This window comes from Lacerta agilis, chromosome 5, assembly GCF_009819535.1.
Source record: "Lacerta agilis isolate rLacAgi1 chromosome 5, rLacAgi1.pri, whole genome shotgun sequence".
NCBI classification, from domain to species: Eukaryota; Metazoa; Chordata; class Lepidosauria; order Squamata; family Lacertidae; genus Lacerta; species Lacerta agilis.
The window spans coordinates 92,206,300-92,233,564 of record NC_046316.1 but is presented as its reverse complement, the minus strand read 5'-3'; the positions used below and the strand labels follow the sequence as shown (position 1 = coordinate 92,233,564).

The 27,265-nt window shown below is 40.8% G+C and overlaps 1 protein-coding gene across 1 annotated transcript in view; it reads left to right on the top strand.

Moving 5' to 3' along the window:
- The window catches only part of LRCH3 (leucine rich repeats and calponin homology domain containing 3), an 81,500-nt gene that overhangs the window by 8,059 nt on the left and 46,176 nt on the right, over positions 1-27,265 (top strand). The window contains exons 2-3 of the mRNA XM_033148201.1: positions 20,356-20,500; positions 25,973-26,099. Of these exons, the coding sequence (XP_033004092.1) occupies positions 20,356-20,500; positions 25,973-26,099 (272 nt within the window). The remainder of the gene's footprint in view (positions 1-20,355; positions 20,501-25,972; positions 26,100-27,265) is intronic.

The following is a 27,265-nucleotide window of genomic DNA, read 5'->3' as shown; positions in this document are numbered from 1 at the left end:
TTCAAAAGCATACCAGCGCGAGTAGATAAATAGGTACCACCGTGATGGGAAGATAAATGGCATTTCCGTGTGCTCTGGCGCTTGTCATGGTGTCCCATTGTGCCAGAAGTGGTTTAGTCATTCTGGCCACATGTCCCGGAAAAGCTGTCTGTAGACAAACGCCGTCTTCCTTTGGCCTGAAACTAAGCAGAGATGAGCCCATAGTCGAATTAGCTGCCAGGGGTCCTTTGAAATTCCCTTTTACCTTCTCTAAAGATATTAAAGCAGAGGCTGGATGGCATCTATCAGTTACGTTCTACTTTGTGCAGGAAGGTTGAACTAGATGACCTCCAATGTCTCTTCCCCCTCGTAGGCTCTTTGCTGATTTCTCATATCAGGTTATTTGACTTACCGGTAGTTTTTCCTTAACCCTCTAGTTACAGGTAGGTAGCCGTGTTGGTCTGTCATAGTCAAAACAAAATAAAATAAAAAAATTCCTTCCAGTAACACCTTAGAGACCAACTAAGTTTGTTCTTGGTATGAGCTTTCGTGTGCTCAGACCAAGAACAAACTTACTTAACCCTCTAGTCACTGTCCTTTCAGCCCAACCTATTTCACAGGGTTATTGGGAGGATGAAATGAAGTGGGAAGAGCTGTGGATGCTGCCTTGGGTTTGTTGGAGGAAAGTTGGATGATAAATATAGAAAATAAATAATCTTAGTAATGTTCTAAAAGTAAAAAGATCTTAGTTCATCAGAACCATGTGTTCAGTGTTGTTCTCTGTATTTCCAAGGCAAATACAGCCTTCACTGATCCATGGATGAGTGGATTCAAAACAAGGTTGTGGCTAGACAGTGCTGTTAACCTGTGTATTGCAGGTTCAGGGAGTCAAGACCCTGTGCTGCCTTACCATAAGATGAATTAAATTGTGGTTACACTCCTTTTACCATTTGTTTTCGAAATATGTCATAACATAGCCCTGTCAGGTTAAATACTTTACAATTAACTTGAGGGTATCCTTTTTTGTCCCAGCTGCTGTGTCACAGATAGCTTAACTTTTCTTATCCTAACCTTGTAGTTAAAAATAAGAAAGACTAAGGTTATTATTAGAATAAAATCAAGATATAAAATGACAAAATACCTAATAAAAATAAAAGAACAACCCAATAGCCCCCCCCCCCCCCGCAAGTAAACCACATTTTTAAAAGGCATAGGATGTAAATCGGATCAACCAAAAGCCTGGTTTTAAAAAAAGGAACATTTTTGCTTGGCACCTAAAGGTGTATAATGAAGGTGCCAGGCAAACTTCCCTGGGGAGAGCATTCCACAGATGGGGAGTCACTGCAGAGAAGGCCTGTTCTTGTGTTGCCACCCTCAGAAGATGATCTCAGGTTCTGGTTGGGCTCATATGGAAAGAGGCGGTTCTGGTGGAACTGTGTCTTCCATCATGATTTACTAGAAATGTCCCTGTTTTCATACATCGCAGGTTGATAGCTTGGCAGGTATTTGTTCCACATCCAACTCCTTTACCCTTCATACTGGCTCTGAAATTGATCTTCATACCAAACAAGGCTACTCTCTTTGGGAAATGTTTCTAGTCTTTATTTTATTTTTAGAATCACCTATACCTTGCTTTGGAAGAGCTCTTAAGTGATAACACATAAAATAATAAAAAACGATTGTAAAAAAAATACATCAATAAAGTCAGCCACAATTTAAAATCAAGCTTGTGCAACTAAATTACATTTCTGGGCATAAAGTTTTTAACAGGCATTTAAAACAGTATAGCAAAGGTACCTCCTAATGTTAATGAAGCAATTCTGAGAGAACACTTCTCATAGGCACATGATAGAAATCATCTGTATAATGTCCTCATTGCATTGAATGATTAGCTGGTTAGAATTATAAACAATAGTCCATTTGTTCTCTATTGTCTTCATTAAGGCTCATTGTACTTTTACAGTAGTTTGTGGGAATACTAGCTGTCACCCAGTTCCCATCCATTCTAATTGTTCAAGAATTGCAGAACACATTGGAGGCAGAAAAAGTTTGGTTTATTTAAAATATTTGTATTCTGCTTAACAGTCTCCAAGCGAGCTTACAGTAAAAGAGAATTTAACACATGTTAAGATATTTTTATTTTAAAGTAAAAAGGCAATGGTAATTGAAAAAGTTATTGTGCTCCAACTGCTGCTTTTAAAGAGTTTACAGTGAGACATGGGGAAATAGCCATGATTGCATTTCTAGGCTTAATGTAATATTTTCTGCTTTGATTAAATCACACTTTGCTGTTTAATTCCAAATTGGCAAACTATGGTCTGCAAACCTCAGTTTGATCCTAGTTTAGAGGACTCACTCAAACTACAATTTGATAATTTTGCAATGGCAAAATGTATCTTCATCAAACCAGGAAACATTATGTTAACCGCAAGTGCATGAGCACAGTTCTCCAAGTCATGGCTTGGAAGATTGAAGAACTTGCCATCTTGTTTGTGGCTGAGCAATGATTTGAACACAGTGTTTTTAGTGAGATAAAATTGTAATCACCTGAGTTGTGATAGCAAGAGGCAAATAGAAATAGTAGCAAAGTCAGCTACTATACATGTTGGCAAATATTTACATGGCTGCTCAGCCCATCTTCTGAAAGAGGTAGGCTTAACTAATCAAATCAGTTTGTAATCCATGATAAATCTCTGCATGGAGTTGATTGACTCTTTATGAATTCTTGTTCATTAATTGTCCCAGAATAAAAAGCAGAGGGCTGTGATGATTACTTCAAATAGTTCTTTACTTCACTTTTGAATGGTTAAAGCAGTAGTAAAATGTTTCAGGTTGTGTTAGAGGCTAGATGACCCTTGACTTCTTTTAATGTTTTTAAAGAATAGCTGAGTATCAGTATTTTCATGTTTGCTCACTGGTAGGTTGTGGGATTTCCAAGTAATAAAATACTGAAAACTTGTTCTCTTTTTTCCTGCTTGCATGACTTTTAAGATATCATTTAGTGTTGTTTTTTTAGAGAGGCAGTGATGCTTTCATATCTTTTAAGAGCTAGAGCACTGAAGATGTGTTTAGCCTGTTCCTCAGTAGACATTTTTTTTTAAAATTGGGCAGAATCTGCACAGATGGTTAAAGGGTGAGGAGGAAGGGCAGCAGTAGCTAAAGCTGTAATCAATTTAGTAATAGAAGGTTGGACAAAGTGGATTTGGAAAAGAGATTTGGAAAAGCAAAGGTTTTGGCATATGGCGGGCTGCATTTTAAGCATTGTAATCAGCATTATTTCACACCAAAGTAGGACACCCTGCTCAGAACTTTGAAGCCACATTTCATGTGGTCTCTAGTGTCTTTGTGATCCCTTTGAAGAAATGCAGTGCAGCTACTTGTAGCCAACAAAAAAGTGGGTCTGACAACTCTAAATAAATTGAAAGAGGTTTCTGAAACCTGCAGGAGTTTTCGAAGTGGGTGAACAATTACCCTGTTCTTATGGAAACCATTTGATGGGAATGTCATAATGAGCTCATTTGATCTCTACTACAATTTTGCAGCCTTATTATCATAATTTTCATATATTAATGCATGATGTAAGATGAGGTAGTAAAGCTGTACCTGAACCATACCACTTCTAGTTACATGAGTCCCATCTGGAATCTCAGTTCTCCTCCATACTCCCCATCCTACACACATAGAAAACTGGCTAAATCAGAACACTTGTCTCTGAAGTACCTGTTTTTGCTTTACATACAAGGAATCTCTTCTTTGGACGAGCTTTCAGGCATGTGAGCTCTCACCTGCACTCTTAGGGTTTTATGGTGTTACTGATTTAGTATACAAATCAGGTTGAAGAAAGCCTTTCCGCTCCACTGTGCAAGGAGGGAAGGGACTCTTTGGCCTCGAGGAGGCATGCAGGATGCAGCAGAGAATCTTAACTGAGGCCATAATACATCCTGATGCCATGATGTCATGCAGCACAAACAGAGCTTAGGATGAAAGTGAGCAAATGGAATAGCTCACTTACTTTAACCAAAGACCCTGGTCTTCTGGTGGAGGCAGAGAGTGATGGCATTGTACATCTTAGCCAGGTGCAGCCTGTCCTTTAAGCAAGGTGGAGCCATTTGCTTCAGGTGTCTGATCCGATCCCTGCTCCCACATTGCCTTGCTGCCAATCCCGTCAGGGCTTTGCCCACACTGCCAACACAGCCACTGCTGCTGCATTGTGGCAGTAGTGGTGGTGTAGTGGCAGGTGAGGGTACAGTTGTGGTGATGGCAGCAGTACGGGGGGCATAGTGGGGACCTGGATTTGCAGGGGGAGGGCATAGAGGGGGCGTTTCGCCTGCAGTGGCAAGTGTCTTGGGCCAGCCCTCATAACAGACATATATTTTTGTGATGTAATTATTATTATTTGTTAAATTTGTATACAATATACAAAGCACAAAATATATAATAAAAATAATCAAAGCACAAAATACATAAGAAAAATAATCAAAACAAAAAATTTATCAAAACAATTAACAATACAAATGTATACACACTAATAAACAATACACTCCCCAACAAGTGCTCCTAAACAATACTCCAGCTCACAAATACAAAAATCCAAATTAACAGATATCATTTAGCAACATTTTAAAACAACCCCAGCCTCCAGATAAAACAGCACCCACTGAAGTTAAAACCCCATCTCTGTTAAAACAGTAATTTTCACACAAGGGGGCTGTCCCACGCCCTCGTTCCACCCCCCCCAAAGTGCTGCTATCAAAGGGATGACACCTCTTAACTCTCTGTGCAGATTCTGCTCAATTTAAAAAGAAGTCTACTGAGGCACAGGCTAAACACATCTTCAGGCAGTGCTCTAGCTCTTAAATATATGAAAGCATCACCACCTCTCTTAAAAGACAACACTAAATGATATCTTTTCTGTTCTTAAAAGTCTAAACAGCAGTAATGTTAGCTCAGCGTCTGTCTCTTGATAGTTTGATTATAAAGTGAATTTTAGCATATATATGTGTGTGTGTGTGTGTGTGTATATATATATATTACATAGCATTGTAGTTTGGGAAACTTGCCTGCAGCAGTAATAAAACACCTCATATTCAGATTGAGAAAAGATAAAAATATTCAAATACGTAACAGCTGCTTAAAATTTAAAAGAACTCTGCAAACTATTATTTGTCACCTCTGCCAGAATAATAAAATGTCAGAATAATAAAATTGCTGTAACTTGCTCATTTCCCACATACTATTCCCTCGCAGTCACAACTAAATCAGATTATTTCCATTTCTAGTGCTTTCTCACACCCCCACCTTCTTAAAGGTGTGTGTGTTTGTGTGCTGCTGCTGCTGCTGCTACTACTTTTCCTGTTTCTTGATACATTCTTCCGTTTTGGTGTTGATAGGTACATCCTGCTTCCTGTTTGCTGATGCTCTGACAACTGGCCCATGTGTTAAATGTACAGTCATTATTTTGCTTTTGAAACAGAAGCTTCTTTAGATTTGTCATCTTCAGTTTCTGCAGTTAGAGAAAAATTAATGTAATTAACGGCTTATCAAGAGGATATCCAATTATTTTGGGTTCATGTGCCCTGCAGTTTTCCTCACCATATGGTAAAATATAGTGGGTCTGGACCAAGAGTGTTTGAAGACCCCTTTCTCCCAAATTGACCTTTTCATTCAGATATTTATTGGACTGGTTCTTTTCTGGGGCACCCCCATCTCAGAGCAAAGAAACATGGTCCTCACAGAGGTCTACCTAGTGCCTTTGTTACATTCAGGCATCAGGGAAGACCTTTATATTTCCTTTTACCAGTTTGTTCTGCTCTAGTTGATGAGCTGTTTTGAGCATGTTTTGTGGAAAAGTGGGTTGCTTGACTACTTTTTGCTTGTTTCTCACATATATAAATATAAATCTACTGAATAATAGCTGTCTCACCTCAATGTATAGTGTGACTTAGCTTTGGATAAACAGATAAAAAGCTGACTAATGTTTGGATGAGATGACAGCCAAAGTGTTGCAAGACACAGCCTTTGTGAAATTAGGTGATGCGACTTGTGTTCTTCACTGCTGCTATGAGCACAAGACTGTAAGAACGTGAGAGTACGTATTTTCAGTTAGGGAAGAAATTATATATGCACATTTTATTGTAGGTCACTTGCAATTCTAGAGCAGATTTAGGAACGAAGTAGAGGTTTCTTGATTCAAAGTGCTGCCTTCCCTAATACCAAAACCAATTTTGTTTATAAGTAAAAAAAAATGACGTAACTACTTTCAAGCATAAGCTAATGTTGCTTGTATGGCCTACAAGAGATGAAAAGCAGCAGAGACAAAAATGTGGTGCCTGTTTTCGGCTTTTGGGAAGAGGGCTGTTTTATCCAAGAAAATTTGCTTGTTTTCCTTGTGCTTGTCCTTGTTGCTGTGATTAATTTACCAAATAAGTCTTGCCACTTGGCTCTTCTGAATGAACAGTTCTTCTAAACAGCTACCTGCAGTGCTTATCGCACAGACACAAAAATCTGGTCCTGACTAATCCCAGCTTGGATTATGACTTTCTCCCTGTCGGGCACCACCAGCCTCAAAGTCAGTGGGATGCAGTGTTCATCACTTCCTGTTCAACAGATGTTTCAAAATGCTTCTGCGCTTTTTTCAAAAAGTTGCTTCCAACCTGCATATGATTGCAGTACAGGAAGGGGGAAGAGAGTGCAGTGTTTGTACAGAAACATTTCAGTTGAAGTTCCTTATACAAAAAGTTGTCTAGCAGATGGTTACACCTCTGTTTGTTTTGCAGCTTGGTAAAGTACTTGTTTTGGTACTCAGGCCTCCCTTTGGCACACAGTATATGTGGCTGCAAACTTGTTTCTGGGCTGTACCTTCTCAGTCCTCAGGTGTGGGCTTATATGATTCATTGCAACTATGTAGAAAATCAGGGTGCAAGGGAGAAACTGCTGAGCCTAGTCTCCCTAATATGCTGATTTTTATGTGCACTAAAGATTTTTTGTTGTGCAGAGAAGCATTGTGAGCCCTTGCTTGCAGTTTGCAGTGATGTCTGCTTTATTATTTTACTAGCTGTACCCGGCCACGCGTTGCTGTGGCTTAGTGTGTGAAATTGAAAAGAAAGGAAAGAGAAGGGGATGTTTTGAAGTTGCAGAATGTCATAATACCGGTACTTGAGGGTAGACCAGTGCTGTCAAGTATCCCGTTTTCCCCGGGATTCTCCCTTATTTCAAGCAGTTTCCCACTGCTCTCCCTTATTTTTTATTTCCCTTAAATTTCCTGTTTTTAATGGAAGCAGCTCCTCCCCTGCTGGCCAGGGACTGGGTGGGAAGACCTTGCCTACTTGGAGAGAAAAGTCTCAGCCCTCAAAGCAAGTGGGAGCCGTTTCCTGTGCTTACAGGGGGGTGTATTCCTCCCCCTGCATCAGCCCCTATCCATTGCCGCTGAGCCCCTCAGCCGGCCAATAGGGTTAGCTGGCGGGCGGAGCCTGGCTGCTGCTTCCTGTCCTGTTTTGATGGGATCAGACAAGAAGACGATGGGGCTCCATCTCGCAGAGCACATGGCTGCCCTCCTCATTGCTGGCTGCCCTCCTCTTTGCTCCGCTCCGAGGCCGAGCCTGCTTGGAGTTTATATTGCTGCTCCGCCCACTTTTGCTTCTGGCTCCGCCCACCACTGACATGTGACTATCCCCAGGATAAGTGAGACTGCTGATCCCTTATTTTCAAATCCAAAACTTGACAGCAATGGGGTAGACTATGTTTTGGATGCGGCCTGTCTCAGTGTCGGAGTTGGCGGAGGCGACTTTGGGGCCCGGCCTGGCTTTCGAGGCGGGGGCGAAGGCGTTGGAGGCGGGTTTTGGGGCTGGGGTGCCTCTCGAGGCGGAGGCGGCTGAGGCGGCTTTTGGGGCCGGCCTGGCTCTGGAGGCGGCATGGGAGTCAGCAGAGGCGGGTTTGGGGGCCACCCTGGCTCTGGAGGTGGCGGCAGAGTCGGTGGAGGTGGCTTTTGGGGCTGTCCTGGCTCTCGAGGTGGTGGCGGAGTCGACGGGAGTCGGCTTCTGCACCTGGCCTGGCTCTGGAGGAGAGGGTGGGGCCGTTGACTACGGTGGTTTGTAGGAGGAGTAGGGGGAGGGGGTGGTGACGTAGGAGGAGGAGGAGGGGGCGGGGCGGGCGGGGTGTGGTGGTGAAATGAGGTGACGTCTGTGGTTTTGACACCCACTGGAGGGTGCTATATTGTTTTGCATAAAATCACGTTTTTACCAGTGAAAGGTGTGCTACCTGTACAATGTAAGTACGCACAAACACTCCCATATGGCTATGGAATGTTGTGTCCAAATTTCAACCGAATCGGTCAAGTGGTTGCAGAGAAAGGTGATCGGTCACAAACATCCACCTTTTATATTTTTATATATATAGATTCTGCTGTAAGGCTAGATTTAAATTGGCCCTCTGGTTTTGATACATGCTGCATGACTTGTGGTGGTGATAGTAACAAAGAAAGCTCAGGTAGGTAGCCGTGTTGGTCTGACGCAGTTGAAATAAATAATAAATAAATAAAAAATTGTCCAGTAGCACCTTAGGTAGCACTAAATGTGTTAGTTGGAAACTTGTTACAGGTAGGTAGCCGTGTTGGTCTACCGTAGTCGAAACAAAATAAAAAATAAAAAAAGTCCTTCCAGTAGCACCTTAGAGACCAACTAAGTTTGTTCTTGGTATGAGCTTTCGTGTGCATGCACACTTCTTCATATGCTTCTTCACACTTCTTCAGTTGGAAACTTGGCATCCCCGATTTCACATACGTGCCTTGATATGGTGGGGAAGCAGCAGATGGAGAGATAATAGGCCTCGGAGCTCGACTGTGAAGGTGACATAAACAATATATTCTTATATAGTTGCACATCTGATCATAAAGTTGAAAAAGTAGTGTTTTGTTTACACATTTGCATTTTTTTAGGGGGGAACCATCAATAAACCACTCAATATGGTTTGAATGTTTGAATGTTATGGTCAAATATACTCAAAGCTTTAGTTGGAAATAATTTTATTGGAATATTTGTAAAATACGACAATTTATAGGATGCACTTCTTTTGTATTTACATTTTAAGGTACAGTACTCACCTTTGCAAGCCCCAGTGAACTATGTATTCAACATCTGGACATTTACTAGGTTTAGTTTATCTGAAATGGAACTAATTACAATGTTGCAACTGCTGGATTTGACTAGAGATGTGAAGACCTGGAGGGGAATGGAAAAGTGGGAGGGGGGCACAGACTTACAAATCTCTAGATTTGACTGGTATTATATCCATTCATTATGTTGGTGATTAATTTTATCAAACAACATATTTTTAGAAATTGTTATTTGCCCCCCCCCCAAAAAAATACAGAGCATCAGAAAAATTTCCAGTATGAAAACTTTTTTGCTCCACAATACTGTGTTGCGAAAGTTTCATGTAGGGTTTCTGTCAAATCAGAAAGATTAATTTAGTGGGAAGGTTTCTGGTCTCTTTCCAGACCTTCCACTAGATGACCCAAAATACTTGGGATTCTGGTTTACCAGTAATTTAAGACTCACAACAGTTTATACCGAATGGATTTTTATTTGTAGATGATTAAGATTAATATCAAAACATTACTTGCATACAGCTGTTTTTAAGGCGCTGAAAAGTGTTTGTCTCAGCTGTAGCATTTGAAAAGCAGATACAGTTTTGAATCAAGCCAAGATACTTGTAGCTATATAACTAGCCATGCTCCTTTAGTTCCAGCTTGAATTTACCGTGTATTCTTCAGTATGAAGTTGACCTTTTTGACTTGCTGTGTCTAAATTTAAACTTTGGGGAAACTATCTAGTACTGTACTTTATTCTTTGTATGGTCTCTTAGACTTGGTTTTCTGAAAGCTTGCACTGCATTGTTAATTCATGTCTCAACATTGATTTATCTTGTACTGAGCCAGTAAGCTGGCACCATTCCAGTTTTTTTGGTAGAAGTCTGCTAATTGTCGTATCAGAAATTGAACATGGGAGGGGGGGAGGGGTGACTTTAATGAAATCTATTTGTTAAGAATGATATCAGCAAGAAGGATGGAGTTCTTAAAAGAACATTAGACTTCAGTCCACCAATGCTTCTTTTCAATGGATACTGTTCTCTTAAAGACATTACGTAGGGTCTACAGTGCAGCAACGCAATTTGATGACCTTGCTGTGTCACCATATATTGCTGTATGGAACCATTGTATAATGTTAGGGAATGAAATTCCAGTGTCATCTGCAGCCTGTCTGTTCATTTACAGTTTTATGCATCCACATATTTGAGGAAATGTAGGACTATAAAGCAAGTTTATTTAGTTTTTGATACCTGAAGCATACTTTTTTTAATGGTGGTTGTGTCTAGATTAAATTTGGAGGCACACTCAGAAAATAAGCAAACTTTTTTTTTATCAGCTCCCCAGCACAATAGGCAGGCATCATCCTTGCAGCTGTGGGATAGCACAGTTGATTTCCATAACTCATGGGTGGGATCCTTTTTTGAGGGTAAAAGCAATGCTTCTGTGATTCCCCCTCACCTGTCAGCTGTGTTGTGGGCTGTGTCAGAGACTTCTCCTTACTACTTGCATTGGGATAGTGAAAGATTTTGATTGGGTTGTTCCCATTGTAACTTCTTAGCCACAACACACACAAAAAAATTTCCAGCTATAATTATATGATTCTAGAGAATTCAAGTTGCTCCTCAAACATGTTAAATACATGTTATTTAGCATTACAGAATGACTGTGTTCTTACCTTTCAAGGTGACTGCAAGGGCAAATCAATACATATTCTACATTTTGTTTTCTAAATTGTGATATATGTGCAGGTGTATATATTTGCTTCCTTGGAATTAAATATAGTTTTCAAGTAGACATGAAATGTGTTTGTTTGTTTGTGTGTGTGTGTACGTGTGTGTGTGTGTGAAGATGTACTCTTCAGGATGGAAAGGGAATTGAATGATGGGGTAGTAGGCAAAAGGTTAATAAAATGGGGAAATGATTTTAAATAAGGTTGTGATTCTTTAAATAAAGAGATTTGTGTTGTGCTTGGGTGTAAGAAGAGAAGTGCAAAAGGTTTGGGGGTTGCCTGGGAGAGGGCATTTTCTGTGGCAGCTCCTAAGTCATGGAATTGCTTCCCCACAGAGGTGCACCTGGCACCTTCATTATAGTGTTCCCATCATATGCTGAAGACACACTTTCTTTACCCTGTCATTTGGCACTTGAGATGCATATTTTTAGAACCTACCCTATTCTTGTGATGTAATTTGCTTTAAACTTTTTAATATGCTGCACCCGCCCTGGGACCTTATGGTGTAGGATGGGTAATAAATTATCTCTCTCAAAGCAGGTGGAAATAGCACTGGGACTGAATATTAACAAGTTCCTGAATATATGCAAATGGTCCGTGACATACATTCAGCTTTCACCAAAAAAGCCATGATGTATCATCCTGGGAATAAACCACAGTTAGCCTCAGACTCATACACTCTTCTTTCCTCCAGTGCAGCTTTTGTTTCCATTGTTTTTATTAACCACAGTTCAGTGTTGCATCTGAACCCTAAACAGTGGCTTGTTTAAACTATGGTTTGATTGAACAAGTCAACTTTGTGACCCATGAGAAAACCTCCGATCTTGCAGCTGTGTCCACAAAGTAGTGAGGAATCTGAAACTAGTTCCTTTCATAATGAACCATAGTCTGTTGTGACATTTGGACTGGCCCAATATAAGGCAGCACAGGGAGGAGGAAGGCAGCCAAAAGCATTGGCCACCCAACATGGGGTCCTGCTGCTCCTGCATTACCCAGACCGACTTTTCATTTTATTTGGCAGTGGCACCAACAGCACATCTTCAAACCAGGCAGCCATTGCTTCTGGCTGTCTTCCCCCTTCCTCTTGCTGCTCTACCTGCCAGCACCTTACCTGGGTCAACTTTTCATCCTAATTGACTGCAGCTGCAGCAGCAGATCCCCAGGCTAGCCAGGTAGGAGGAAGGCAGCCAATCGTGGTGCAGGCCACGGCACCTGGACCCTAGGGGCAGAGGAGTCATAGCAGCAGGGTTGGGGCTCGGGGTCTGCTGCAACCTCTTCTGGCTCACTTGGCCTGCCCATCCACCACCTCTTGTCATGCTGTAGTTCACGGTGCCTTCTGTCTAACCATATGGATTGCAGCATCGTGACACTTAGTGAAAATGTATATACAGTATATATGTGATCACAACTGCAATTGGTGGTTTGTATTCCGTCTGTATAGAATTGCACTCTTCAACATGCGAACAGTCCTTCAATCTAGAGATGTTTAATGTATTGAAGAGATGCTTATTAAACTGCTATACTTCAAGAGACCATATTCTCTCTGGTCTCTCTGGCGCAAAATATGGTCTGAAGCTCAACATAAAAAAACTAAGATCATGGCCACTGGTCCCATCACCTCCTGGCAAACAGAAGGGGAAGAAATGGAGGCAGTGAGAGATTTCACTTTCTTGGGTTCCATGATCACTGCTCTTCCTCTGCCGTTCCTGTTGCTACTGTGGATAACTTATGCATCTTTGCTAATGAGCCCTCACATTTATCCATGTGTAACAATGGCTGCCATATGACACAGCTCACATGGCAATGCCATATTAATTTCATATGACTGGTTTTTAACAGTACACACGTACATTCATGAGCAAAGCGGAGGATGATGTGGTGATTAGGACTGGATTGCTAGCAGTTACTGGAAGCAGCAGGAATTTGGTGCAGCTGATGTCTCAAGGGTTGGACATAACCTAGCCAACAATTTGATTATGAAATATTGCCCTGCATGTTTACATAGATACCCTGAACTTCCTCTCTAGGAGTCTCTGTTCTCTGAGAAGTTTGCCTCATTCATTTATGAATACAGTTGAACTCATGAGTCACTTCTAAGTAGATTGGACATAGCAGTGGGTGATTCAAGCCCATCCATATGTTAAAAAAATCCTGTTGCACTTGCACACACATTGAGGTCCTGGGTTATTTCCATGGTGTAACAATTCCCTTTCCTTTTCTGCAGAATTCTTAGCAGTAGCAGAGACTGACTTTAAGCCTGTTCCCTAAAACCATGAACGCACTCATTTTAACCAAATTTTGTAAGCCAGCTGAGATGTCTAATTCACTCCTCAGCATAACTGTCTCGCAACATTTATTTATTTAGTTCAGCTTATTTTAGCCAGCTTGGCTCAGTACTTTCCCCTTGCTTGAAAAAGAAACTTACTTAAGCTGTTGGCAAGGAGCCTATACTAAAGGGGGGAAATGAAGGATGATTCAACTGTTGTAAGGGAGAGGGGTTTGCTGGAATTTTGCAAAGGGCAGGAGGGAGAGAGTGAATCCTGGAAAGTACTAGGACCCAAGACCAGTTCTAGTATAAACCACACAGGCTTTCTTTCCTGTAACTATTTCTCTTGTGGCATTTATGTGTTTTTTGGGGTGGGGGTAGTTCCATGAAAATATAAACTTACAGGCTCATGTCTCATTTGCATATATAGTTAACATGTTCTACACCAGGGGTCAGCAACCTTTCCAGCCATGGGCCGGTCCACCATCCCTCAGATCATGTGGTGGGCAGGACTATATTTTTTTTGGGGGGGGGGAAATCAACAAATTCCTATGCCCCACAAATAACCCAGAGATGCATTTTAAATAAACACACTGATTCCCGGACCGTCTGTGGGCCGGATTGAGAAGGTGATTGGGCCACATCTGGCCCACGGGCCTTAGGTTGCCTACCCCTGTTCTACATCATTTAAAAGATAATTTTCCAAGTTTCATTACCTGGGAACAGTTTTCCAAAAATGGCATTTTACACATGAGTAAAATAAATGTGGATCTCTATCACAGACTCATAGTCTCATAGAATTGTTGAGCTGGCAGTGAATTGTCAGATGTTATATTGATCACGTTGCATTGGTCACAGGTCATTTGCAAGAAAACCTTTTCTCCACCATTTCCAATAAACACTACTGTTTGACATTTTCCCATGAAACATTTGGTTTTTTATGTATTTTGCTGCAGATTCATTTTAGAAATCCATTCCTATAGAGAAAATGCATAGCCAAGTTACAGATACTTGAGACTGAAAGACTGCTAAATTAGTCACAAGTTTTGAAGCACAATTTTAAAAAAGCAGTTAAACTATCTGTTGCATACTTCTTGATTACCGGTATTTTTGTGCGGAAGACAGAGGCAGTCAGCAAATAGTTTCATATTAATTTCAGTTAAATAATTTTAACTAAAACACAATATATGATTTAAAAAACTTACAAATGTTACATCAGGCATAGGCAAACCCCGGCCCGCCAGATGTTTGGAACTACAATTCCCATCATCCCTGACCACTGGTCCTGTTAGCTAGGGATGATGGGAATTGTAGTCCCAAACATCTGGAGTGCCAGAGTTTGCCTATGCCTGTCTTACATTATTCAACAAGGGGGTAGAACATCACTTCTGGCCTTCTTCCTAAACTAGGCTTTAAAAGTTTGGGCCACACCCCTTCCTTGGTGATTAAATTAGCCTGAAATTAGGTGTGGGCTGTAAGATGTGGGTCAATTAGTGGTTATTAATCAAGATAACTAAACATCAGATTCAGAGGGCTTGGCCTAAACCCCCCCCCCCATGTCAGTATTACCTTTGCCTCTTTTTAAATCAATAGGAATTGGATGCAGGTAGCTCTCTGCTGGGTCCTTTTATTTCACTTGACATTCATCCATAATTCACTTTAAAACATTCTTGAGGAAATTTTTGGAGATTAAGCACATACTGCTAACGAACAAATAATTGTGTTGCTATATAGGAGGAATTTTGCGAGTGGAGTTGCTATGAATTCAGCAACACATGACTTTCTTTCTGCTGTAGCAGTAAAAATTGGAAGCCTATTAAAAATAGTCTTTTCCATATAAGGACCACTGTTCATGCTTGCCTGCTCTCGTGATAGCAGACAGAACAACCACACAGCTCCGCAGAGTCCCTCTTTTTGCTTACCGTATATACCCGAATATAAGCCGACCCGAATATAAACCGAGGCACCTAATTTTCCCACAAAAACCTGGGAAAGCTTATTGACTCGAGTATAAGCCGGTTCACCTTTGCCGCTGTGGAGGAGGAGGAGGAGGAACGAGCAGTCCTTCCTCTTCCTCCTTTGGCAAGTTTGCATTTATGCGAGCAGTTCAGGAATAGAACAAGCTGCCTGGGGAGAGTAAAGAACCGCCGTTCTTGTACACTTCTTAAGGAATGGTTGACTGGGGAGAGCGGGTGGCAGCACAAGCGGAGAGAAAGGGCTTCTTTCTCGCCGCCCCCACCACCCGCCTCACTCAAGTATAAGCCGAGGGCAGCTTTTTCAGCACAAAAAATGTGCTGAAAAACTAGGCTTATACTCAAGTATATATGGTATTTTAACCAGCAGGGATACTTTTATTCTATAAAAAGGAATAGCATTTCCACAAGACATTCAATGACTTTCACCCCACCACCAACCTAACTATGAACCAATCTATGCAAGAAATACACTTTTTGGACACTACTATAAAAATACAGGATGGACACATAGACACCACCTTATACCGTAAACCAACTGACCAACAAACATATCTACATGCTTCTAGCTACCATCCCAAACATACCAAACAATCCATTGTATATAGCCAGGCCCTACGTTACAGCCGCATCTGTTCCAACTCTACAGACAGAGAGACTCACCTAAGAGATCTACAGCAAACCTTTTTAGAACTAAAATATCCACCTGATGAAGTTAAACAACAGATCGACAGAGCCAGACTGATACCCAGAGAGAACTTGCTGCAAGACAGACCCAAAAAAGAAAATAACAGAACACCACTAGTCATCACATACAGCTCCCAAGTTAAAACAGTACAACGCATCATCAGAGATCTACAACCTCTCCTAGACAATGACAGTCCTCTTTCTCAAGCTCTGGGAGGAAGACCCTTCATCGCATACAAACAGCCACCCAATCTCAAACAGCTCCTCACCCACAATAATACAAAAACAGGACTCAACATGGACACTGGTACCAGAGCCTGCAATAAACCCAGATGCCAACTTTGCTGCCACATAAACCCGGATAACACCATTACTGGTCCCAACAACATCAAACACACCATCTCAGGACTATTTAATTGCTCATCTTCCAACATTGTGTATGCAATCAAATGCCAACAGTGCCCTTCAGCTCTCTATATTGGACAAACAGGCCAAACCCTACGCCAAAGGATAAATGGACATAAATCTGATATCAGGAATCACAAGACAGAGAAACCAGTAGGAGAACACTTCAATCTCCCAGGACATTCTATAAAAGATCTCAAAGCAGCTGTCTTAATACAAAGAAATTTCAGAAATAGACTGGAAAGAGAAGTGGCTGAATTGCAACTAATCACCAAACTTAAAACCATGGAGAAACCTGGTTTGAACAAAGACATTGGATTCTTATCTCATTATACATAACAAAGCCATCTTTAGCCATCTCACCCCTTGCCTTTCCCTGCAAGACTAATTGCAGCCGTTTAGAGTCGTCAACTGGTTTTCCACACTTATCAGCCTATCACCCATTCCCACCACCCTTCTGAGTAATACCCCTCCCCACTCCCCCACTATATTTAAGGATCTGGTGACTTCTGTTTCAGTGTATCTGAAGAAGTGTGCATGCACACGAAAGCTCATACCAGGAACAAACTCAGTTGGTCTCTAAGGTGCTACTAGAAAGAATTTTCGATTTTGTTTTAGCATTTCCAGAGTTCTTTTGGGAAGTTTGCCCTTTCTAGTTTGTCGTATTAATATAGGTGGTCCGGCACGTTAGTCTAAAACGACATTGCAATGTTAAGCTACTGCTTTGCTTCAGATTGCCGCATGCAGTGTGTGACTTGGGTGCAGGTCTAAGGAAGACATAGTCATGACTGCTTAGTCAGGCCTTCAGGCCCACTTGATTTTTCAGGCATTGGTCAGAAGTGGGTTAGGTGAAACTGGACCTTTTAAGCTTCCTTAATATATTTGCCACATGGAAACATTATGAGTTGGTCTTGCACTGGAAATGTGATTTTTGTACACAGGTTTACTAGTTTATGGCCTGTCGGCAGATTTCTTCTGAAGTTTGCAAACTTGTCACAAATAGGATTTTGGTAAAAGCATCTTAATTTTCACACTTTGTGTTTCTGAAGTCCAACTGTGTGCCGGGAGTTCTTGCTGAGAATTTCATTTCACAGAGCAGGGCAACAGTGCTAGATATACCGTATGCACTTATATGTCTGCTATGACAACTGGCCATTGATTATTAAAAATAGTGATACATTTCTATACTGCTTCTTGAATCTAAAAGAGTTCCCAAGATATTTATTTATTTAATTTATTAGCTGCCATTCTGAATACAATATTTTCCCGCAGCAACTGAATCACAGCTGTGATAACAAGTAGTAACGCATTTCAGATCAATTTATCAAAGCCGGCCATATTATTATTATTATAAGAACAAAAAATGTAGGCTACGATGGTTATTTGATTTAAAATAATCTTCCATTCTTTGTTTTGAAAAATAAATGATAAATAACAAAAACATTCCATCCAGTTCTCCCAGTGACTACCTTCATTTTTTGATAAGAGTAATTTAAAAGTTGCACAATTGTAACACACTACTGGCATGGTGTTATATTTATAATATTCAACCCCAGTGTTAATTTATTTTCTGCTGTTTGGTTCTTTGTTTTGCCCTTAGCACTTGCCCTACAACTGTGAATGCATACAAGCTAGGGACGCAGAGAGTTGAAAACTCATTCTTAAGCTATGCCTTGTGGGCAGGAGAGATGGTATTGTTTCACAGGGGTTGTTACGATTTTAAAATAAACCAAGTTCAAAAAATACTCCTGCCGTGGTCAGCAAGGAGGAAGGCATGAGATCATCCTACCCTCCTGTTTCAGGAAATCCTCCAAGCATGGAACTAGCAGTATTTATTACAAACCTTACTTAAGTGCTTGAAGAGGAAAACCTGCAGCCAGATCAAATGCTTCCCTGATTGAGCCTGAGATTTGTTCAGAGGCTGATGGTTTAAGTGATTTTATGATGTTAATTATGTTACGTGCAAAAACAAGGTAATGGCAAAACATAATAAACAGAAGTATTAAAAGAATTATCATAAGTTACATAAACCATTTCTGATGGACAGTATAGAAATCTTTCAGTTATAGATATAGATACAGACACAGAGTGGGGAAATATTTAATTCCATTTTACTGGCCTGCCATATCAAGTTCCCAAGATCAGTGGCCAGTGTGATTGGGTTTTTGTTGCAGAATCCAAGCAAAAGCTGCTTTGTAGGCTCTTACTCAGGCTTCCTCAACCTCGGCCCTCCAGATGTTTTTGGTCTACAACTCCCATGATCCCTAGCTAGCAGGACCAGTGGCCAATGATGATGGGAATTGTAGTCTCAAATCATCTGGAGGGCCAAGTTTGAGGAAGCCTGCTCTTACTCCTCCAGTGTTATTTTTTTTAAAACTCTGTAACATACTTCAAACACCTTTGCCGTTGCTCTGCTTTTTAAAATGATTTCCCCATGCAATATTTGAGGCTGATGTTAGGGAGAAAGGAAGTCAAAGCACTCTTGGGCACATTAACTGGGTGAACAGATCTGGGACATGGATGAAGGCGAGGGCTGAAGCATCAGGCAGGTTTAATTATTTAATACCACAAGAATAAGGTGCTTTAAAGAGTTTCAGAAGTAGGGGGGGCAGGTCCATGTCTGCAAAATTTAAAACAAGAAAATGGGTAGGTAGCACAGCAAAAAGATGGGGGTGGAGGTAGCAAGGCAAGGGACAAAAGAATTGAGCTGCATGAATGCATGTACTTCACAGATTTCCTCATAAAATTAGGATGTTTTTGTAGAAATGCAGCAAATGCAGTTGAATCATCTTGTAAAGGTGACTGCATCAAATTAGTCTAGTTTGGGATTATTTCATTAAATATTTGTGTATACATAGTATATTAAAAGTTTGGGGGGATTTTTTTAAACACAGACAGTTGGCTAGAGAATTTTTTTTTCTTTTCTTTCACCCATATGATATTTCCTCCATGGATACTGCCCCCCCTCCATTTTTTCTAGTAAGGTTTAAGTTTTCCTGTAGACTTGTGGAAACAAGTAATTCTGATTCCCGAATGCCAGTCCAGAAGAGCAATTACACTCATTCCCAAATCAGCACCAGTGTGATTTGAGCACCGTTCTTCCATTTTATAGAAAATTATATGCTGTGTAAAACTTGGTTGTTGATTTTTCTTAAGTTAAAACATCCCAAATGTTTGAGGCACGGTGAAGAACCTTCACAGTCTCCTCCTCCCACCAAGCTTCCAGGAAGGCAGGGAATTTCCGTCTCTGAGCTCACTTTATTGAAGGTAGAGACTTCAGGGAAGGAAACTGGGCAGCTACAAAAGGGGTGTGTAGAGGCTGTGTACATGCACAAGCGGCTGCACTGCTGTTGTTTTTTTTGTTTTCCACTACTGCTCTCATATTCCTCTTCCTAAACCCCCATTCACAAATACAGAATTCATTTGTAATTGTTTTGGCTTGGCTTGGCTTTGCAATTGTTTTTTAAAACTGGTCACTGCGATTGCAAAATCTGATAGTTCTGAGGAAAGGAGTCAAGCTTGCTTGACTTCAAAAGAGCTTGGCAAGTGGCACCACTAGAGAAACCTTTTCCTTTTATTGTCCCTTTCAGCTGCTATTTACGAAATAGCTTATTTTGAGCCACACATCGCTAATAATTTCCAGAAGGGTTGGCCATGTTAGTCTGACAATTAGTGGCAGTCTGTTGCATCAAAACCAGGAGCTTGATGGCACCATAAAAGAATAGCAAATTTATTAGGATGTAAGCTTTCGTGGGGGGTGCGGGTGGCGCTGTGGGTTAAACCACACAGCCTAGGGCTTGCCGATCGGAAGGTCGGCAGTTTGAATCCCCATGATGGGGTGAGCTCCCGTTGCTCAATCCCTGCTCCTACCAACCTAGCAGTTCGAAAGCATGCAGTGCAAGTAGATAAATAGGTACCACTCCGTCGGGAAGGTAAACGGCGTCACCGTGCGCTGCTCTGGTTCGCCAGAAGCGGCTTAGTCATGCTGGCCACATGATCCGGAAGCTGTATGCCGGCTCCCTTGGCCAGTAAAGCGAGATGTGCACCGCAACCCCAGAGTCGTCCACGACTGGACTTAACGGTCAGGGGTCCCTTTACCTTTAAGCTTTCGTGGGCTAGAATCCATAACCTATATCCACATATCCTACATTTACTGTGTTCTACAGATAGTAGTCACCTGCTTTGTTTCCTGATTCATTCAGTCTCATGTTATGTATTGTTTCTGTTTCAGATTTATCGCGGAACAGACTCTCGGAGCTGCCAGCAGAAACTTGTCTCTTTGTTTCCCTTGAGAGCCTTAATTTGTACCAGAATTGCATTCGCTATATTCCAGAAGCCATTCTGAACCTGCAGTCCTTAACGTTCCTGAATATCAGGTAACCGTGATATAAAAGTAGCAGTGCGCCCAACATTATGCAACTCTTGAAAAGCTCAAGCCAAAGGGACGCAGTGTAGGGTAAAGTGTCTGTGGGGGGAAAGCAAGCAATTCTTCACATTTCTACCATTCAGTGCTGGGGCTGAACTTGAATAAAAACACTGGCTGTGATTCAAAGAATTCTGCATGCATGATGGGACTCTCTGGATTTCCTGTTCTGACAGCATCTCCTTGTATTGCGGTTCGAAAGCATGCCAGTGCAAGTAGATAAACAGGTACCGCTGTGGCAGGAAGGTAAAACGGCATTTCCGTGCGCTCTGGTTTCCGTCACGATGTCCCGTTGCTTCAGTAGCAGTTTAGTCCTGCTGGCCACATGACCCGGAAAGCTGTCTGTGGATAAACACCGGCTCCCTCGGCCTGGAAGCGAGATGAACGCCGCAACCCCATAGCCACCTTTGACTGGACTTAACCGTCCAGGGGTCCTTTACCTTTTTACCTTTTAGCAGAGGGTCCTCTGATTTTTAAGGCCATGTTATTTGTAGTAAAAGCTGCTTAGCATGAAATATTCAAGTGTATGGTAGTAGAAACTTGAATTTCTGCTGACTTGATAGTAATAGGCTATCTTATTCATTGTGTCCTCTGTAGTACCCTGTGTTAAATCAAGAAAAGTGCTTTAAGATGTTTGTGCAGAGATAGAGATGTTTTTATTCAGGCATGCTTTGGGCTTTATAAGCTGACCTTGTGCCCTTTGTAAATACGTTGCATTCTGGTTGACGGTTCTTTTTATTGGATTTATTGATAGGCAGTGATGTATTCAGTTGTTACCTTGTATATTTTATTCTCTCTCTGACCGCTGTTAGCTGCTTTGAGCACCGTTTGGAAAGGCAGGATACAGATTGAACTAGTAAATAAATAAAAGAGTGTAAAAATAAGTAATAGGGTTTGCTTTGGCACTATCCTCTAGCCAATTCAGTTTTGCCTAGCTTCCTTGATTTTTTTACAGTGAGTCTTTTTTTTATTTAAAGGATGTGAGTCAGAGGATAACTTCCCATTGTTGTGCATTTTAAAATATTTATTATGTGCTGCCAATTTATGTTGGACAGTCTATGCTGCTTGAGGAGAGGATTTTTCAGTAGAAAGATTAGGCTCCATGCATTAAGAATAACCACCCTTCTCTCTAGGCAAACTAAAGTATTTAGGAGCCACACAGAGTGGAGCAACTGCTTGTCAACAGTGTGCTCCACTAAAAGGAAAGAAACATTGAACTGAGGATTGATTTTCTTTTGGAAGGAAGGTATCCTGCCCCACCCATCCTGCTTCTAAGTCCTTGCTGTTTAAAGAAGAAGAGGAGATACAGTGGTACCTCTGGTTACGGATTTAATTCGTTTCGGGGTGCCATGCGCACGCCGAAAAATCCGTAACTAGAGGTGCTGCTTCTGCGCACGCGCGTGGTGCGATAGAGCGCTTCTGTGCATGCGCACAGAGTGATAGAGTGCTTCTGCGCACGCACACGACATGCAGAGAGTTTCTGTGCATGCGCGAGCGGCGAAACCCGGAAGTATACACTTCTGGGTTTGCCGCGGACATAACCCGAAGATTCCGTAACCTGGAGGTTATGCAACGCGAGGTACCACTGTACTACTCCAAAATCCCACAATCCCCCTCAACATAATCAAAAACAATGGGAGGACGACACAAGCCATGAAATTAACCCTACCCAATGGACTAGAATGTGGTCTAAACCTCCCTTTAAATCCATCTCAGCTAAAAGAAAAGAACTCACCCTGAAACTCACTTACAGATGGTACCTGACACCACTGAAACTAGCACTGATTCACCCAGGAGCCTCACCAAAATCCACAGGCACACACCTCAGTATGTAGTGGGAATGTCCCAAAATCCAACAAGAATCCACCAACAGCATACAAATCAATCTGGTTAACCTTAGGATTGCCATACATCTGGGGGGATTTGATGGCCGGGGGGAATTTCCAAAAGGCGGCACTTTGTTTTGGATCTTAGGCAATTGAAAAATTGTGGGTTTGGGGGTGTTTTTGTAAAAGAAAGCTCAACAACTTTGGAGTTTTGGGGGTCTTCCTTAAATCTTAAGACAAATGGCAAAGACAACCAACCATGCCCTAGTCCAGCTCCAACCTCTCTCACCAAGGAAATACAACAAGCGAATGGAAAGAGAACCCACAGAAGTGACGCTGACACAAAACATCACACATACACTAAGTAGAAGAATAGAAGCATTACCACCCCACCCCATGCACCCTCCCCGCCCTTCCCCTCTTTCCCCCTCTTTTCTTCCCAAGCTTATACTGCATGCAACACTAATGTCTCACAACAAATTAAACTGATCTGTAGAAAACACAACCTGAAAAAGAGACAATGCATGTATTTTTGTAAAGTAACTAATAAAATTATTATTATTCAGAAAAGACCAGGAGGCTTTCAAGTTTCCAAGAGTTTTAATCAGTGTTAGTTGAAGCCCTTGGGGTGGCCCTCTATATTGTCCATTTTCCCTGATTCTGCATGGCACCTGTGTTTCATGGAAGTCTCCACATTGTAGTGCTGCTTAGCATTGCACTCATGAGATTTGAGGTTTGTAGCATGTTAGAATTCTTTGCTGCAGAACATTCCAAAACTGAGGAATCTCTTCCCACCAGAAGGCACAAAAGCCATTTATATTGCTTTGCCTTGAGCAGCCGGGAGGAGCAACCCACTGCAGGACTATCTTCTTCTGTTGAAAAGAACAAACCTTCAAGGCCAGTGTTTCTTTTTCCAGCACTTGAGGTAGAGAGCTGTAATCACCAGCCTTCCACTTGCATCTGCTCATTGTAATTACTGTTTGCAAACACCGTATGGTTAACCTATTTCATCGTGCCTGATTCACTTGGTTACTATTTCCCCTTTCATGACAACGTACCTGAATTCGAGCAGAGTTTTCCGGTACAAGCCATTCCGTTGCTCCATTGCAGAGTTTACATGTGGGTTGTACATCTCTCTTGAACTGTTTATAGTTTGCTTTGTACTTGTGTTTTCTTCTGTTTCACTGTTGGGCGTGCTCCTTTATGTGGGATTTAGGGTCAAGTTAATTAATGCTAGAAAGTCCAGCTGCAGTTGACTGTGGTTTCCTTTTTAGATGCTTCGCTGTATAAGATCCTCAGGCTGCCAGCTTTAGCCACATGGTTCCCTCCTTACCCAGACAGGCATAAAGACTGAGATCTTAGATAGTGCAGATGCACTTGGTTACCCAGATGACTTATCTCAAATATTAGCCAGTTCTCACCAATTTACACCCAGCAACGCCATATAAATCCTTTCCCCATTCTACACAAGCTTTTTCTTTGTAGTTAATAAAATGTGTAACAGCTGTTTTCTGATCCGTGGATGACCCGAGGCAATATTGCAACCTATGGATGAAGACCCATTGATTCCAGACTTCAGATTTCTAAACTGTGGATTCCTCGATTTCTGTCAGCGGCTGGTTTTCACCGACTTTTAAGGTCATAATAATAATTTTATTATCTATATGCTGCCCATCTGACTGGGTTTCCCCAGCCACTCTGGGCAGCTCTGAACAAAATATTTAAAAGCACAGTAAAACACCAACCATTATAAACTTCCCTGGTGCCCAAAGGTAAAAGACTTCTGGGGAAAGATTTATAATGAAATGAAAAAGGTGTTGAAAAACACATTAAAAAAGAAACCAGAAGCCTTTTTGCTGGGCATCCTAGGCCAGGAAATCCCAAAATGTGATAGAACTTTATTTATGTATGCCACAACAGCAGCCAGAATTTTGATAGCTAAAAACTGGAAGACAGAGGAATTACCAACGATTGAAGAATGGCAGATGAAAATGATGGACTATATGGAACTTGCTGAGATGACCGAGAAGCTTTGTGACCAGAGGAGGGACGACGCGGTAGGAGAAGAATGGAAGAAATTTAAATTGTATTAAAAAAATTATAGTAAGATTGAAATTTAGATGTAACTTGGAAGATAAGTTAGACTGCAGATTTAGAATTGTGTTAAGGAACTTTGAGACAATGAATTAAGACAATAGTTTAAAAAACTATTTTAAAAAATAGTTTTTTTATTTTACAAAAAAACTACAAAATAGTTTTTTTGTAAAATAAGGTTTATACAATGTAAAGAAATTACTAAAGATGAGAGACAATGAATGCAGGAAGGGCAGACGTGAGGAAGTCAATCCACAATGTTAAGGAAAGAAGCAGTTTAAATGAATAATTTTTTATTTTTTATTGTGGTTTGTTTGTAATAGTTGTATTGTTGTGTATTTGTTTGTTGTATGTATTTTGTTGATGTTTTGAAAAAGTTAATAAATATATTAAAATACATATATAAACTTCCCTGAACAGTGCTGACATAACAGGGTTATGCAAGTCTAAAGCTATTTCTTAAGGTTAACTATGTAACATAAAGAGATGGGCATTAATATTCAACGCAGGTTCACATACCACAGCTTGAAGAAGAAAATGCAGGTGACTGTCTTTCTGGCCACCTGAGCCTCTTTCCAATATAAAGCTTTCCATTTTTCCATTCTGAAATCAAGGGATTAAGGAGCAGCGCTAACTTTTTTCTCTGCATGGAGGTCCATCAAATTCCCACCATACATTTCAGGAGTAGTTATCCAGAAAATATGGCTAGGACTTAAGTTTCCCCCTTTTTGCCTTCACACAAGCTACCTTTTCCCATTCCCCAACCTGTGCCATAGGGTAGTCTGGACATCAGATGGAAAGCAGCAAAGGAAACAAGTATTGCTCTAGGCTTTTTCCAATGCTTTTGTTCCTCCTAATCTTTGGTTGAATGGCATTGACAGAAGACTGAAGCATTTTAACTGTATGATAGCTGTTTTTATCATGTGATAACTGAGCTGTGTGGAATTAGGGTTGATTCTCGGTTAGCAGGGATCTGTCAAGGAAGAAGAGTTGATGGTGAAATAACTCTCAAGTGATGTGATGGTGGTTTTCTTTATTCAGGGAGGCTAGTTTTGACAACTTGGTTCCATAAGTATGAGACTTCAAAGAGCTTGTGGGCATTTCTGTCTTGTGGCATAGCAAGCAAATTTGAAAAGCAATAAACTGTTTAATGCATATAGAACAGGACTGTGCAGTTCTCTGAATCACAGCTTGGTGCATACACTGGAAGTTCTTCCAGTATTGCCTTTTAATTTCAACCCCAGAATTCAGTTCAGCTTGTCAGAAATGGATCCTGTACATCCATGATTTTTCTTCATTGTCATTTGACCCCGTGGATATATAGCAGGAGATCCCAGCTGTTGATTAATGTGCCCAAACTGTCCTGTTCTTATATTCTGATAACAATGCATTTTGATTTTCTCATGCTGCACATGAACTGGTTATATGTTTCATCTAATGTTCTGACTACTTGCCTTTTTGTGTGTGTTTTTTGTGTATGTGTTTTTCCTCGTCTTGTTGAAAAGCCGGAATCAGCTTTCAACATTGCCGGTTCACTTGTGCAGCCTGCCTTTGAAAGTTTTGATAGCAAGCAATAATAAGCTCGTCTCACTACCTGAAGAAATTGGGCAGCTAAGACACCTGATGGAGCTTGTAAGTTTATTTAAATCCTTAATTGTCAATCTTTTCTCGAGGAAGCATCAGCTTTCCCCCCAAACTGATTGTTAGGTAGACACCCTTTATGAATCAGGGATATCCAGGGATGGTCACACTCTACTAAACATATGTTGAGTAATCAGGATAAGAATTCCAGTATAAACATCCTGATACATCTTGAAGGTTATCCAAACTCTGATGTGTCCCAGAACACACATTTTAACATGATAGTCATGACTGCAAACATAGCTTGGTGAATGCTATTTATGCACTCTGTTTTTAAAGCTTGACATGCTTTCTTCAACCTTCCTAGAAATGAGTTGGATAGGTGCCAAATTCTTGTGGTTTTCGTTTAGCTTTATGGTGAGTTGCTAAAGAGTGTTGAATTTGTTTAAACAATGAGATGTTGACACATTGAGAGCCACAAGTGATTTGTGTGTGTGTGCGCGCTTACATCCTTTTGACTGAATCGTTAGAATTATGGAGGTTATCATTGTATTATCCACTGATAGCCTGTGGGCTTTCTGGGTTCCCCCCCCCCCCAATTTTTTTTATTGATTTTTAATATAAGACAAATAAAAGCACTACACAAAAACTACACAATAAAAAACAATATGACCAAACAAAAAACAAAAATACCTATTTAAACCTATCTAATTTTCTATATAACATTGCAGGTTGACTTCCTCTCGTCCTCTCTGGCTGCTTTCCTTCAGTAATTTCCTTACCTTTTTATATTCTAACTTAAAACTCTAAGCAACTTATCTTATTTTTACTGCCTTATCATTACTTCCTCTATTACTAAATCTAGTCTAACTTCTATATCTGTAGCCTACCTATTTCTACCTGTCTGCATTTAAATACTTAAGCCTGTGGGCTTTCTGATGTGTTTAATTAACGTAGTAGCTATAATTAATTAATATGTTTGTTTGCTTCATAGAATTTATACACCCCTTGATTGTAAAAATCCTAAAAGCGGTTTACAAAAATATTAAAACAATAAATTTGAGAAAAATTCACAAGCTTACTTTACAACAACTTTAAAAGTTGAACTACTGAAACAGATTAAAATTACCTCAATTTTCTAAGCATCCGGGTAGGTTGTCTAAACAATGATGTTTTTAGCAGGCACCGAAAAGAGTACAGTGAAGATTCTTGCTTGA